At 36.1% G+C, this 13603-nt stretch overlaps 1 protein-coding gene across 1 annotated transcript in view; it reads left to right on the top strand.

The window, feature by feature from the left end:
* Positions 1-1268: 1268 nt before the first annotated feature.
* LOC111086607 overlaps positions 1269-13603 on the top strand; it is a gene marked incomplete at its 5' end in the record, with an annotated part of 65625 nt that continues 53290 nt past the window's right edge. Inside the window, one exon of the mRNA XM_022390120.1 lies at positions 1269-1829. Coding sequence (XP_022245828.1) covers positions 1269-1829 — 561 coding nt within the window. The remainder of the gene's footprint in view (positions 1830-13603) is intronic.

Raw genomic sequence — 13603 nt, forward strand, 5'->3', positions numbered from 1 at the left:
TGTTGTTACTCATGGGTTCTTAGAATTCGTTATACACTGTTTTTCATGGCCCGACATGGCCAGGTGGTTAGGTCGCTCGACTCGCAATCTGAGAGTCGCGGGTTCGAATCCCCGTCCCACCAAACATATTCGCCCTTTCAGGCGCGGGGTGTTATAATGTGACGATCAATCCCACTATTTGTTGGTAAAAGAATAACCCAGGAGTTGGGGGTGGGTGATGATGACTAGCTGCCTTCCCTCTAGTCTTACCCTGGTAAATTAGGGACGGCTAGCGCAGATAGCTCTCGTGTAGCTTTGCTTTTGAAATTCAAAACCAAACCTGTGTTCCATTATTATCACCCTCGATGTGTCTTAGTTCGATTTTACAATATTTTCTCTTTCGCCCGTTACTTATTTGACAGAAAGTTTCAATCTGCTCTTGAATTAATAGAAACCCTTGGGGAAGTTTAATTATTAAATATGAATAATATTTACACGATAATTGCAAAGTGACTTGACAATTGTATATAATTATAAAAGTTCATTATTTTCCGTCTACTCATTCTCAGCATCCAAGAAAGTGTATCTTGATTCTCTGTTTATGTTACAAAAGAGGGCGTTATTGATTCTCCAACTACTGTCAACCAATCAGCTGTTTGATATAACCGATAAACATTTCAACAATCTCGTCTATTTTTGGAACAAAGATATGTCTGCGTGAGAATAGTGGAGCCTTCGAGATAACCCTGTGGTAGTCACACCTGCCAAATATCAGTGTTTTACAGACTCTCTTGTTCTACCAAAATGGATAGTATCCATCTCAATGTATAACTACTTCCATAAAAACCTTGTTATCTCAAAATAAAACACGCATCCTTTTCTGGCGTTTATTAAATAGAACCTGAATATATTTTTCGAACTAATAATAATACGATGCTCCTAAAAAAATCGGATGTTTTTAGCAAGATGAATGTTTGTGTACAACCTACGAAACGAATATTTTCTGGACTTTCATCTTAACAAACGCCCCCTCCCAGTGGCACAGCGGTATGTCTGCGGACTTACAACGCTAGAAGCCGGGTTTCGATACCCGTGGTGGGCAGAGTACACATAGCCCTTGTGTAGCTTTGTGCATAATTAAAAACAAACAAAATCTTAACAAATAAAACTATTTTTAGTGCCATGAAATTCACTGTTTTTGGTCCATTGTATGAGAGTTCAAAAATAAACTAAGTTAAGTTGGTCATATTAATTCTCCATTTATTCATTGGAATATTTTGTTTTTCCAGGTTACTCCGGCGTATGTCCTGCCCACGATAATTACAGAGGATTTTGATGAAATGGAGACTCCTGAGGCTTCGTATCCGAATAAATCCGCGTCTCTTGGAAGTCGGGATCGAATTCGCTCGCTCTCAGGGGGAACGTCTAAGATAGCTACCCTTAGGGAAGCCCTTAGTCACAGTCGTTTGAGGCGACCCTCTGGAGATGATGTCCTTTCAGGAATCAGTCCAGCACGTAAAGCAGCTTTATTTGAAGCCTTCCGACCTCGTTCGAAGTCAGACAGCAAGCGGCAAAGACCAACATTTATATCGGCAATAAAAAATTCCGTACAGCAGACGTTTTCTTCTTCATCATCGCCAGGCACTTCGCCCAAATCTCCAACCCAGGCGCTTGCCCAGTTACATGCGTCGCTCGGGACTGCTAATGCATCAAATCACTTAGAGCCTATTACCCAAGGGGATTTCCGTAGACCAAGATCAGGGTCCGAAACCAAAAGTGGACCTGTGTCAAAGGTCATTGAAATGTTTCGGGGCCGATCCAACTCTATCTCCACCGACACTGCTTTTAAAGTAAGTCACGCATTTCTGCAGAAATCTTTATGAAACTCCAGCTTTGTTATTTACTCAAACGAAACTGTTGTTCCTACATTACATAGTATGTGCTAGAAGAACTGTGTGTTTAGGTATTTCATTCCTCATTGTTCTGCTATCTAACTCTAACCAACCATATATTTATCTTCGTCATTCCTCTCTTATGGTATCTAACTTTATCCAACCATCTATATTCATTGTTCCACCCTTCTGCCATCTAACTCTAATGAACCACCTATATTCATTGTTCCACCCTTCTGCTATCTAACTCTAATGAACCATGTATATTCATTGTTCCACCCTTCTGCTATCTAACTCTAATGAACCACCTATCTTCGTTGTTTCACCCTTCTGGAATCAAACTCTAATCAACCATCTATATTTTTTCCTTCCTTCTGCTAGCTGACTAACCAACCACCTACATTAAATTTTCCACCCTTCTGGATTCAAACACTACCGAACCATCTATATTTTCCTCCTTTCTGCTATGTAACTCTAACCAACCATCTACATTTATTGTTCCACCCTTCTGTTATTAAACTCTAACCAAACATCTATGTTCATTGTTCCACCCTTCTGGTAAAAAACTCTAACCAATCATCTGTTTTTATCGTTCCAACCTTCTGGAATCAAACTCCAAACATTATCTTTATTGTACCACTCTTCATATACAACTTTAACCAACCATCTGTTTTCATTGTTCCACTCTTTTGGAATCAAACTCTAACCAACCATCTATCTTCATTGTTCCATCCTTCTGGAATCAAACTCTAATCAACCATCTATCTTTATTGTTCCACCCTTCTGTTATATAACTCTAACCAACCATCTGTCTTCATTATTCCATCCTTCTGGAATCAAACTCAAATCAACTATCTGTCTTTATGTTCCACCCTTCTGTTATCTAACTCTAACCAACCATCTGTCTTCATTATTCCATCCTTCTGGAATCAAACTCTAATCAACCATCTATCTTTATGTTCCACCCTTCTGTTATCTAACTCTAACCAACCATCTGTTTTCATTATTCCATCCTTCTGGAATCAAACTCTAATCAACCATCTATCTTTATGTTCCACCCTTCTGTTATCTAACTCTAACCAACCATCTGTCTTCATTATTCTATCCTTCTGGAATCAAACTCTAACCAACTATCTGTCTTCACTGTTCCACCCTTCTGTTATCTATCTCTAACCAACCACCTGTCTTCATTATTCTATCCTTCTGGAATCAAACTCTAATCAACCATCTATCTTTATGTTCCACCCTTCTGTTATCTAACTCTAACCAAACATCTATCTTCATTGTTCCACCCTTGTGGAATCAAACTCTAACCAATCACTTATCTTAATTGTTCCACCCTTCTGGAATCAAACTCTAACCAACCATTTATTACCTTCGGAATCACATTTCTGATATCACGTGTTAACTATCTATTTTCATTATTCCTCTCCTTTTGTGTCAAATTATTATCAGTCATATGTCTATCGTACCATTCCAGACTTGTGGTATCATATTCTACCTAAGCTACGTATCTTCATCTTCATTTTTTTGTACTAGATTCTAACCAGAGGTTTATCTGCCTTTATAGTTCCAGCTCTTCTGTTTCAAATTATAATCAATTGTTTCTTGATTATCCAATTGTTGTATTATATTTTGACAAACGATATTTTTATTTTCATTGCATCATTCTTCTGGCAAGAAGAAATGCCTAAGTTCTGTTTTGTTCGTTATTTTGTCTTGAATGTCATCTTTCATGCAGTCTCTTATTTTCCTGCCATTATCGTTAATTTTTCTGATTCAGTGTCTTGTACTCCTAGTATAAAAAATGATGTTTAATTACATGTTTCTCGTCACTATTTGTGTGTGTGACATGATATAATGAACAAACTAGTTTTTAATTATCTAATTCTTATAGACTGAGCAATCAATATCTGTCAGTCTTCGTTGTGCCATTCTCTCAGTGTTGCAAAGTTTTTCAATCATCTCTTGATTATTCTGTTTCTCTTATATTACTTGATTACCAGCCATATACATCGTCATTGATACAGTCTCCTAAAATTCGTGTTCTGAGTATTTATTATTAGGTTATGTAATGAGCCTCATAAAGGTTTTTTTTTTGTTTGTTTCAGGATTTCGTTTCTGAAATCAATAACACACGTAAGCCTGAGTAAGGCGTGGCTCAATAGCAGTCCAATACGCGGTCTGTAGCAAGGTTTATTTCTGATTGAAGAAACGCATAACAAACAAAAGACGTTATGAACTTAAAATTATTACGCCACGTTCGACATTTGAGGATCAAAAGGGATGCCAATCGCACCTAGCGTCACCCATGTATACTATAATCTAAATGAATACGAGTGGTGTTTTACACACACACACCTTAAAACTTTTCCTGTATAAAAATTTAAATTTGTTCGTATTGATCTTCATCAGGTTGATTTGATTGTTACTATCCACCCCACCCCACCCCCAAAAAAGGGGGAATCTTCAGTAGTCGCGGCACTTGAAATTTATTTAGGCAGGATTAGAAGAAATTAATCTATGAGACCTTTTTTTCCTTTTTATTAGCTATATTTTTCGGCGCCAGCAATACCAAGAGTAGGGCGCACGTATTCCCGATTCGATTTTATTACTCGCCAAGATCTCTACCAGCCTACCCTCAAATTGAAATTCTTTTAGGCAGTATTATAGTATATTAATCTATGCGACATTAGACGTGATCAAATACATCAATCGAAAGGATTTGACCCTGTGGGTCCAAAACTGTGGTTAGATCTCAAATCGGTCAAGAGATGACGGAGCTATAAGCTAAAAGTTTGTACTTGAAAAATTCAGAGCCAGAATTATTTGATAATGTTAAATCAGAATTAGCTACAACTTTTAAAAACGAATTATGAGCTGGAAGTTTGTACTTGAGAAAAAACCAACTCAGAGCCATTCTACGAGCCACTATGCCTCGAATAAAAACAACAACAACAAAGAATGTATATGATGTTCACGATGTTCTTATTGGCGTCGCCCTGCGAGAAGATTGTAGTAAACTCTGTTGAAGTGGCGGCATCTAGTAACGACAATTAGAAACATGAACTTAATTACATGAAGCTTTTATTATACGTTTTGGAATCTTCAGTAAGCTAGAGGCACAAGAAAAACATATTGGTAATTACACCAGAAATATGTTATAAACTGTAATACATAATAAGTCAACAATTTATACGCAAAAAAAAGAACAGGAGAAAATGAAAATTATGTAGCAGAAATGAAACAGTTCATATTAAAATAGATTTAAATCAAATGAAGTATGGTATTATTTATAAACGGAGGAAGAACTTTTACGTGCAACGTCTCTTTTAACAAAAGTTCAGTATAAAGCTTAGCTGTTGAGAGGATTTCAATGTTGGTGTAAATTAAGCATGATACTAAACTTTTTTAATAAAAGGGACCTTGTATATAAAAACTGTTCTTCCGTTTCAAAACTATACACATTCTTCATATGATTTAAATCGATTTTAATATCAACTATTTCAATTGCACTACATCATTCTCATTTTCTCCTGTTCTTCTTTTTTATATACATACTGTTTACTTATTATTTATTACAGATTATTACATATTTCTGGTGTAATTACCCTTATGTTTGTTTTGTACCTCCAGCTTACTGAAGATGGAATTTTGAAGATTCCGACACATTTAGTAAAACGCTTTTCGTAATTACGTTCGTGTTTTTATTATTATTATTAAATCTAGAGCGATATTTTACATAAGTCTTCAAAGAATATATTGTACTGTTCCGATAGAGGGAGCTTTTGAAAAGTAAAAATTACATTTTAATTAAAGTGTGAACAGTGGTATGAGCTACATTCATAAGAACTGCAGGTGAAGTCATAAAAACCACCCTGAGTAAAATAAGGACATAAACATTTATCGCAAGAATGTCAGGTTGCGATGGAAAATATCAGCATTAGCTACTTTATAACAATAGTATGTACAAAGACATAAGTTGCTGTGATAAGAATATTAGAGTGTTATCAAGAATATTACCTACTTTATAACATGATGTGTGTATATAGAGGCAAAAGTTGCTGTCATAAGAACATTGCCTATTTTATAACCATGATATATGTAAAGACAAAAGTTGCTCTCATAAGAGTATTAGGGTGTTATCAAGAACGTTACCTAGTTTATAACCATGATATATGTAAAGGCAAAAGTTGCTCTCATAAGAGCATTAGGGTGTTATGAAGAACGTTACCTACTTTATAACCATGATATATGTAAAGGCAAAAGTTGCTCTCATAAGAGCATTAGGGTGTTATCAAGAACGTTACCTACTTTATAACCATGATATATGTAAAGGCAAAAGTTGCTCTCATAAGAGCATTAGGGTGTTATCAAGAACGTTACCTACTTTATAACTATGATTTATGTAAAGGCAAAAGTTGCTCTCATAATAACATTAGGGTGTTATCAAGAACGTTACCTACTTTATAACCATGATTTATGTAAAGGCATGTGCTACTCATTATAACGTTCAGGAGTAAAGAATAGCTGGATTTGCTTTAATCAGTTTAGGATGTGAACACTGAATGATCTGAGTTACTTTCTAGTAAAGATTTTAGATCTTATTAAGATTTCTTCGTTGTATATGCTACACAATCTTTGTGTTACTATCACTCGGTTCCTCCCATGAACATTTTTTAGGTTTATATACAATATACCTGCTACGTGCAGCACAAAGTTCACTGTACTCTCCTGGAGGCCCCCAGTGGCACAGCGGTATATCTGCGGACTTACACCCCTAGAAACCGGGTTTCGATACCCGTGGTGGGCAGAGCACAGATAGCCCATTGTGTAGCTTTGTGGATAACTACAAACAAACAAACACTCCTGGAGAATTCTTCAACGGAACAGCAGTAAACTGAGAGATTATCACGTTAAATTCAGGGTTTAATCCCTGGTGTGTGTGTGGTGGTGGGGGATATGGTAGGTAGTCCATTGTACAACGTTGTGCTTTAACAACAAATAAACGAATGAACGTTTTCTGGAGACAAGAAACGTGCAAATGTTTATTACGTGGTGTAAGAGTCGGTTTATCTAATTAGAAATTCATCGTTTCAGTACTATCGACGGGGTATTCAAAAAGGAATCATATATGACGAAATTTGTAGCACGTGTTTAAAAACAAAAATTGGAACAAACCTTTTATAATGTTAAATTTCGTCTTAGTTCTAAAGAATTGATAACTTTCCAAAACTTTTCATTCTGCATGAAATGCCTGATTATTCTTGGACTTTTTCCAGTCAGAGCTTTATAATCTATAAGGATTCATTCTAAGTAACCATACGAATCTTTGATTAACTAAGCATTGTAAAAGCCCGTGGTTATGATTGTGTATGTATTGTGAGCTTCAGTGTTTTTTAAAGTATCGAATGAGTATATCAGAACATGATGGTGGTTAATTTCTTCAACGCAAGTTTGCCAGATTTGTGTTCTAGTTTGTAACAGAACGTACATAAAAAATATAATCACTATTGTCGCAAAATGCTGAAGCCAAAGAAAAATTAACTCGTACTGCACCTAGATGGCGCTTCGCCTATAAAAGGTTGACAGTACTAAATAACTTGTGAATCTTGCTCATTGTACATTGCCAGTATTTGGTTTGTTTTGAATTTTGCGCAAAGCTACACGTTGGTTTTGATCATTTATTAAAGTGTCCTTAATTTAGAAGTGATAGATTAAAGGGAAAACAGCTAGTCCACACCACCTCCCGCCAACTTTTGGTCTACTCTTGTACCAACTTTACCAAAGTGGGGTTGAGCGTCACCTTATGTCAATTTTTTGGGGGCCGAATTCTTTAGAGTAAGTGTCTGTGACTTGTTGGCGATAAATTTCAACAACAAACGGACAGCACACAATTCACTTGTTTTGAAATAATATATTTGAAACAAGTCAAGCTTATGTACAAAAGTTCTTTACACTATAGGATATCACAGTTGTATCTAACACTAAATAATTCTCATCTGGTTCAATTACTTTAGAACACAACTGACAAGACGAATTCTTGTCCTCGACACGACAGAGTGACCAACGTCAAGAAATGATTGGTTTTTTTTTTGGTTTTTTGTTGTTGTTGGTACAATTAAACAAAAATATTCATGTTTTTCTTTGTTTAGAATTTATGTTGTGTTTGTCATACAATTCGAAAAACAACAAAATTTTTACTACACACACACACCTTTACTACAGTTTTTGAAAAGTATGAAAAATTTCAAAGTTTACCACATGACTACTTACGGGTGAAGGAAATTTTACGACTTCGCGTGCATTAAATTGAAATATCAAAATGATCTAGAAAATGTTTCAAGTTTGAAGAGTTTTCTAAATTGCGTCAAAAATTCAGCTGAGTGCATTGTCTTAATGGAGCTGTACTATATTGGCATTCAATCTGTACAAAGATGATACTTATTCACAGGATAAGTGGTGTCAGCACGTTAACCTAATAGTATTTAGAATTCACCTTAGCATTGTTTTTAACTTACCATTATAACTACAGGTTGACTATCACTAATCCGGCATCATCGGGACCTGGAGGGTGCCGGATTAGCCATCTATTAGGTTAGAATACACCAAACCCACTAGCTAACCACCTCATCTTAAAATTAAAATATCCCATAAAACAGTACAAGTTGATTAATAAAGAAAAGAATTATCAAATAAATTCAAGTGAAAATTTAATGAAATACAGGCACAGGTACACTACAAATTAATCCTTTCAAGCGAGACTAAAGTATTTACCTAATAGCGCGTATTTTGCTTTATTGTATTTGAAATTGTTCTAGTCGAAATTAGTGCCGGATTACTGATTGCCGGACTAGTGATGGTCAACCTGTACTTGCAACCACTGTCTAGACACGCCCTGCACTATTGTTGAAGAACTGTATTACTGAAAGGAAAATAAGACTGACGGACACTGACTAAAGTAGCACGTGCTTTCTCCAATGTGACAATATACTTCTATTTGTCACGTGCCAGATATCGACCATATATCTACCGGCACTTAATCTTCCGTTTGACTATGTGTTTTGGGAGAAATCCTTTAGTGTAGCGGTTGTTTTTGGGTTACTTCCGAGTAGCCGGTTTTTTTGTTTGTTTATTATTTTGTTGTTCTTGTTCGTTTGTTTTTTGACCTGCTGAAATAACACTTTCCCCAGTTTTACCAATACGGTTGAACATTCCCAAATTCCCTTTCTTCGAAATGCTAACATTTTGTATCTTTTATAATCGCATAATAAGATAAACTTCACGTCGGAAAGTCTTGTAATGTCGCCTTCTCAAGGGGTCAATTGTAAGCGCCATGCACCTCGAAATCATCGCATTTCAAAATGGAATTAACAAGAAGGTTGAGTTTTAAGCTGTGTAGTCACAAACAACAATGATGACCAACTACAAAGTGCTTGGATACGTAAATTGTTACCATGTTTCGTAAATAATACTCTGTATTAATTCTAGGTCTACCATAAACCTTTTCATTGTATTTTCTTTATTTTTTAAGAATTTTATTTGTTTCAGATATCTCGCGCAAAGCTATACGAAGGGCTATCTAATTTTGAACTGATAGATTAGAAAGATGGCAGCTAGTCAATAGCACCCATCGCCTACTCTTAAACTACTCTTGTCTGACCGAATAGAAGGATTTGATCGCCCTTCTTATAGCTCACACATGGCTTCAAAGTCCAGAGTGCTTTATTGTGGCAACGGGACACGAACCATAACCCTCGGATTCAGTTCATGCCCAGTCTCAAAGAAGCAAAAACGTTCATGTTAATGAGTTATCTTATGAAGTTCGGTTTAAATGATAATATATACCTCGTTAATGCAATCTTGTTTTATGTCTAAGGTCCACTAACACAGATTTATTCAAGCTAAAAAAAAGTTAATCGCACTTTGTAAAAAAACCACGTAGATTTGCTAGTTTAGTGGCGTGTTGCTGCAGGTGTAAGCAGTGGCGCCATGGGTCACATGATGAGCACCTGTATATCTTATTCACGGCGAATTCTGGAACGTTCTAGAGTGAATGCAACAAAGCAAAACTTACGAGTGGAGAACATTTCACAGTCTCTTGATAGGGAAGGATATTCGTACATGTTAACATTGTTAAACGATTTATAGCCAAAAGACACGAAAGTTCGAAAAAAAATAACCTCCCATCTCTCAACAGAAATGGAATAACAAAGCGATTAAGACAGCAAGGGGTCGAAACTACACTCATTTAAGCTGAAGGCACTGGTCACCTAAAAAAAAATGGTAATTGTGAAGAAGTTGGGCACATTTATTGGTACTAATAACATTAACATCGATTTCAAGTGGACGAAAACCAAACGTTCTAAAACTTTCCCGTCATATATCGAAAACAAAGGTTGTCTTTATGAGAAAGATGGTCAAAGAAACTGGAACCATGGTAAATCCCGTTTGACCACATATCTTTTAACTCTCCCTGATGCGGCTTCAACGGTTTATTTATATTCGGCGTCTTGAAAACCAAGTCCACGAGTGTTTGTGGAAAGTTTGTTAACTTCTGTGGTCCGAGATTGGTTTGGTCATCCTTCGTGGAAACTGTGATGTTGAATTATAGTGCATAATCATGACTTATCAGAATGAGGACGATAGACGAGGAAGAAAGTAGCTCTAAGAGCAGCACAGAACCTGGAACATTGTTCTTATAAAGTTCAATTACGTCAGTAAATTTGAGCTATTATATTTCAAGTGACTGAGAATTGCAAGGGAGCTCTAGCTTCTGTTACTGATATATTAATCACAACGCGAATACTTTATATGCTAGATCATTTTAAGAAATCGTTAAGTGATTAAATAAGGTTGGTTTAAAAACTAGTAGTAGTTTCAGCAGTTCTGGACATAAGACATTTTTGACCTTGTATGTCATTCAAAATGGAGTTAATATAATTTCAAGTATAAAAAAACTTTAACTAAAAAATTAGGAAGTAAAAATGGAAGCCCCAATAAGTAAGGAAACAAGGTATGAATGAGCGGATTAACAATACAAAACTTATGTTTTTTGACAGGGTGCAACCTCAAAGTGAGTGTGGTCATCGTTCCGCTCATTCCTACTTCGTGTGCTTTTTGAAACTTGGCAATTGAAAGGTGTATATAGCTAAATTTCTGTGTTGTAAACTTTGTTTCAGAAACCAAGTACAGATACATGTATGTAATCAAATTACGTGACCTAACGAAATGCATGACATCACGAGGGGGTATTTGATGTCGGAAGTCAGAAAGGAAGCTCCAATAATTAGACTTTGCTTGTGAGAGACAGTATATCTATCAGACTGGTAAGAGGTGGGCCTACAGAATAATATCAAAACCACTGATATTAGAAATTTTAAAATTTATTGAGTATTTAGAAAGGATTAGCTACTGATAACTCAATTCAAGTTTATAATTTGATCAAAGTTCAAGGTAAAACATGAATAAGGAATGGGCAAAACGATGATCACACTGACTCAAGTGCTTTGGTGGCTTGTTACTCTGCAGTTGGTTTGTTTACTACTCAACAATGTATGCAAAGTGTTTATAAAGTTTTGTTTACATGCTATTTGCAATATGTTTGAGATTTTAATTTGTATTACACGTTGAACCATTCCTACTATAAGTACTACTGTACTTATGATTATTTCTTTAATTTCGTTCATGTGATGACTGGAGGTTAGTGAATTGAAATTTTAGCAAATAGTTGTTTGATTCTGGTAGAATCTGTAAATTAAGTTATTCCAAACATGACCTAGTGATTAGTGTGCCGGGTTACGGGTGGGAAGGTCTAAATTTCAAACTACGATATGCCGTTGAATACGCTCTGCACTTCCAGTTGTAGAGGCGATATTATTGTGACAGTCACTTCTGTTAAGAGTTTAGGCGGCGGCGGGTGCTGCTGAGTAGTTGCCGTACTTTATGCCCGATCCTTGTATTACATGAATTGCTTCTCAGATTGAAAATACCATTATTAGATCATGATTTGCCAACAGGGTGACAATTGCATTTGTAATACATTTTATTGAATGTCTAAACAATTATTTCAGGCTGTAACAAGAAATGTTATTAATATATGTTATTTTGGCTTTGAAACTTTGATAACATCTTAATCCAGTGTTATCTGCCTTGAAAGAAATACAGGTTTATAAATAATCTAGCGAAAACAATTGTTATCACAGGATTTCAGTGGCACTGTCAGCATGTTTGTATGACGTAAAGCTTCTTACTTTTGTTTATTACCTGCCAAAAAGATAAACGTTTTATTATGACGGTTTTTAATTACATTATCTTATCTGTTGTAATGAATGTCAAACGAGTACGTGTTACGAGTTAATACAAGAAAATAGAAAAGGGATCGTGAGGGTTTGGGTTCTCTTGAAGTAATAATTAGAGGGAAGAGCTTCGCACGGTCAATAAAACAACATTACGAAGTAAGAATATATTTATTTATAATCAAACTAAAATCACATCCACAAAACTAAAAACAGTTGACATGTTTCAACTGACCCGATCAGTCATCGTCAGGACATCTCAACTCCATATGTAACCTAAGCCATCATTAATTTGGGGCATGTCATTTTGTTTATTGGGGTTGGGGGGGGGAGAACAACTGGCTCAGTTACGAAGCCCATGTGGGAAACTGGGGTAAACTTTTTTTTTTCGTGTGCACTATTTACTTTCTCGTGAGAACAAGATAGTAAGTCGTGCGCACTGTATATATATATATATATACTAATGTCCCCTTCCAGGTCACGTAGTATCTCATAGTCATTATTTTTATTTAATAATTTGCCCTTTCTCAATATTTTCTCTGATATTTCATTAATGACTAAAAAAACTGGTTTTGTTATAATTTGTGCGTAATCAATTTCATCGACATGTCGATTTAGTGTATTCGCCTCTAACCAAACATCTTTGATGTTTTGTTTTTCTTACAGTCAACGATCGTTTTAGCGCATAGACATACAATGGGCTATCTAAACTCTGCCCTCCCCCAAGGATTTTAGCATTTTAAATCCGTAAACTTCTGCTGACCCATCGGGAGACGCTTCTAGACTTTCTTGAATTTGAAAAGTGTATCAATAAAAAGTATGTAACCAGGACACATTATATCGCATGGCCAGGTGGTTAGGTACTTGTTCGACCTCTTGCTCCCACTAGATGGCCCAGCATGGCAGGTGGTTAGGTACTTGTTCGACCTCTTGCTCCCACTAGATGGCCCAGCATGGCAGGTGGTTGGGGCGTTCCCCTAGCAAATCCCCGCCCCACCGCTCGCATTTTCAGCCGTGGGGGCATTATGATGTGACGGTCAATACCACTATTCGATGGTAAAAGAGTAGTCCAAGAGTTGGTGGTGGGCGGTGATGACTAGCTGCCTTCTCTCTAGTCTTTCACTGCTAAATTAAGGACGGCTAGCGCAGATAGCACTCGTGTAGCTTTGCGCGAAATTCAAAACAAACCAAACTACATTATATCAGTAGTCTGGTGACTTAGTTTATCGAATTTATGATTCTTTACATAGACATGGAATCTTGTAAAAATTCAGATGTTTATTTTCTTCAAACCGATCTTTTCCTTTAAAAGAACAAGTATTTAATTTGGAGACGGCTTGAATGGGCAATGAAGAAAACTTTAATATAAGTTTAACATAACAGCAAATGTACAACGTTTCAACAAGGTTTTGTAATCATCATTTACCAAAACCT

Source organism: Limulus polyphemus, unplaced genomic scaffold (assembly GCF_000517525.1).
Source record: "Limulus polyphemus unplaced genomic scaffold, Limulus_polyphemus-2.1.2 Scaffold1250, whole genome shotgun sequence".
Lineage (NCBI taxonomy): Eukaryota > Metazoa > Arthropoda > Merostomata > Xiphosura > Limulidae > Limulus > Limulus polyphemus.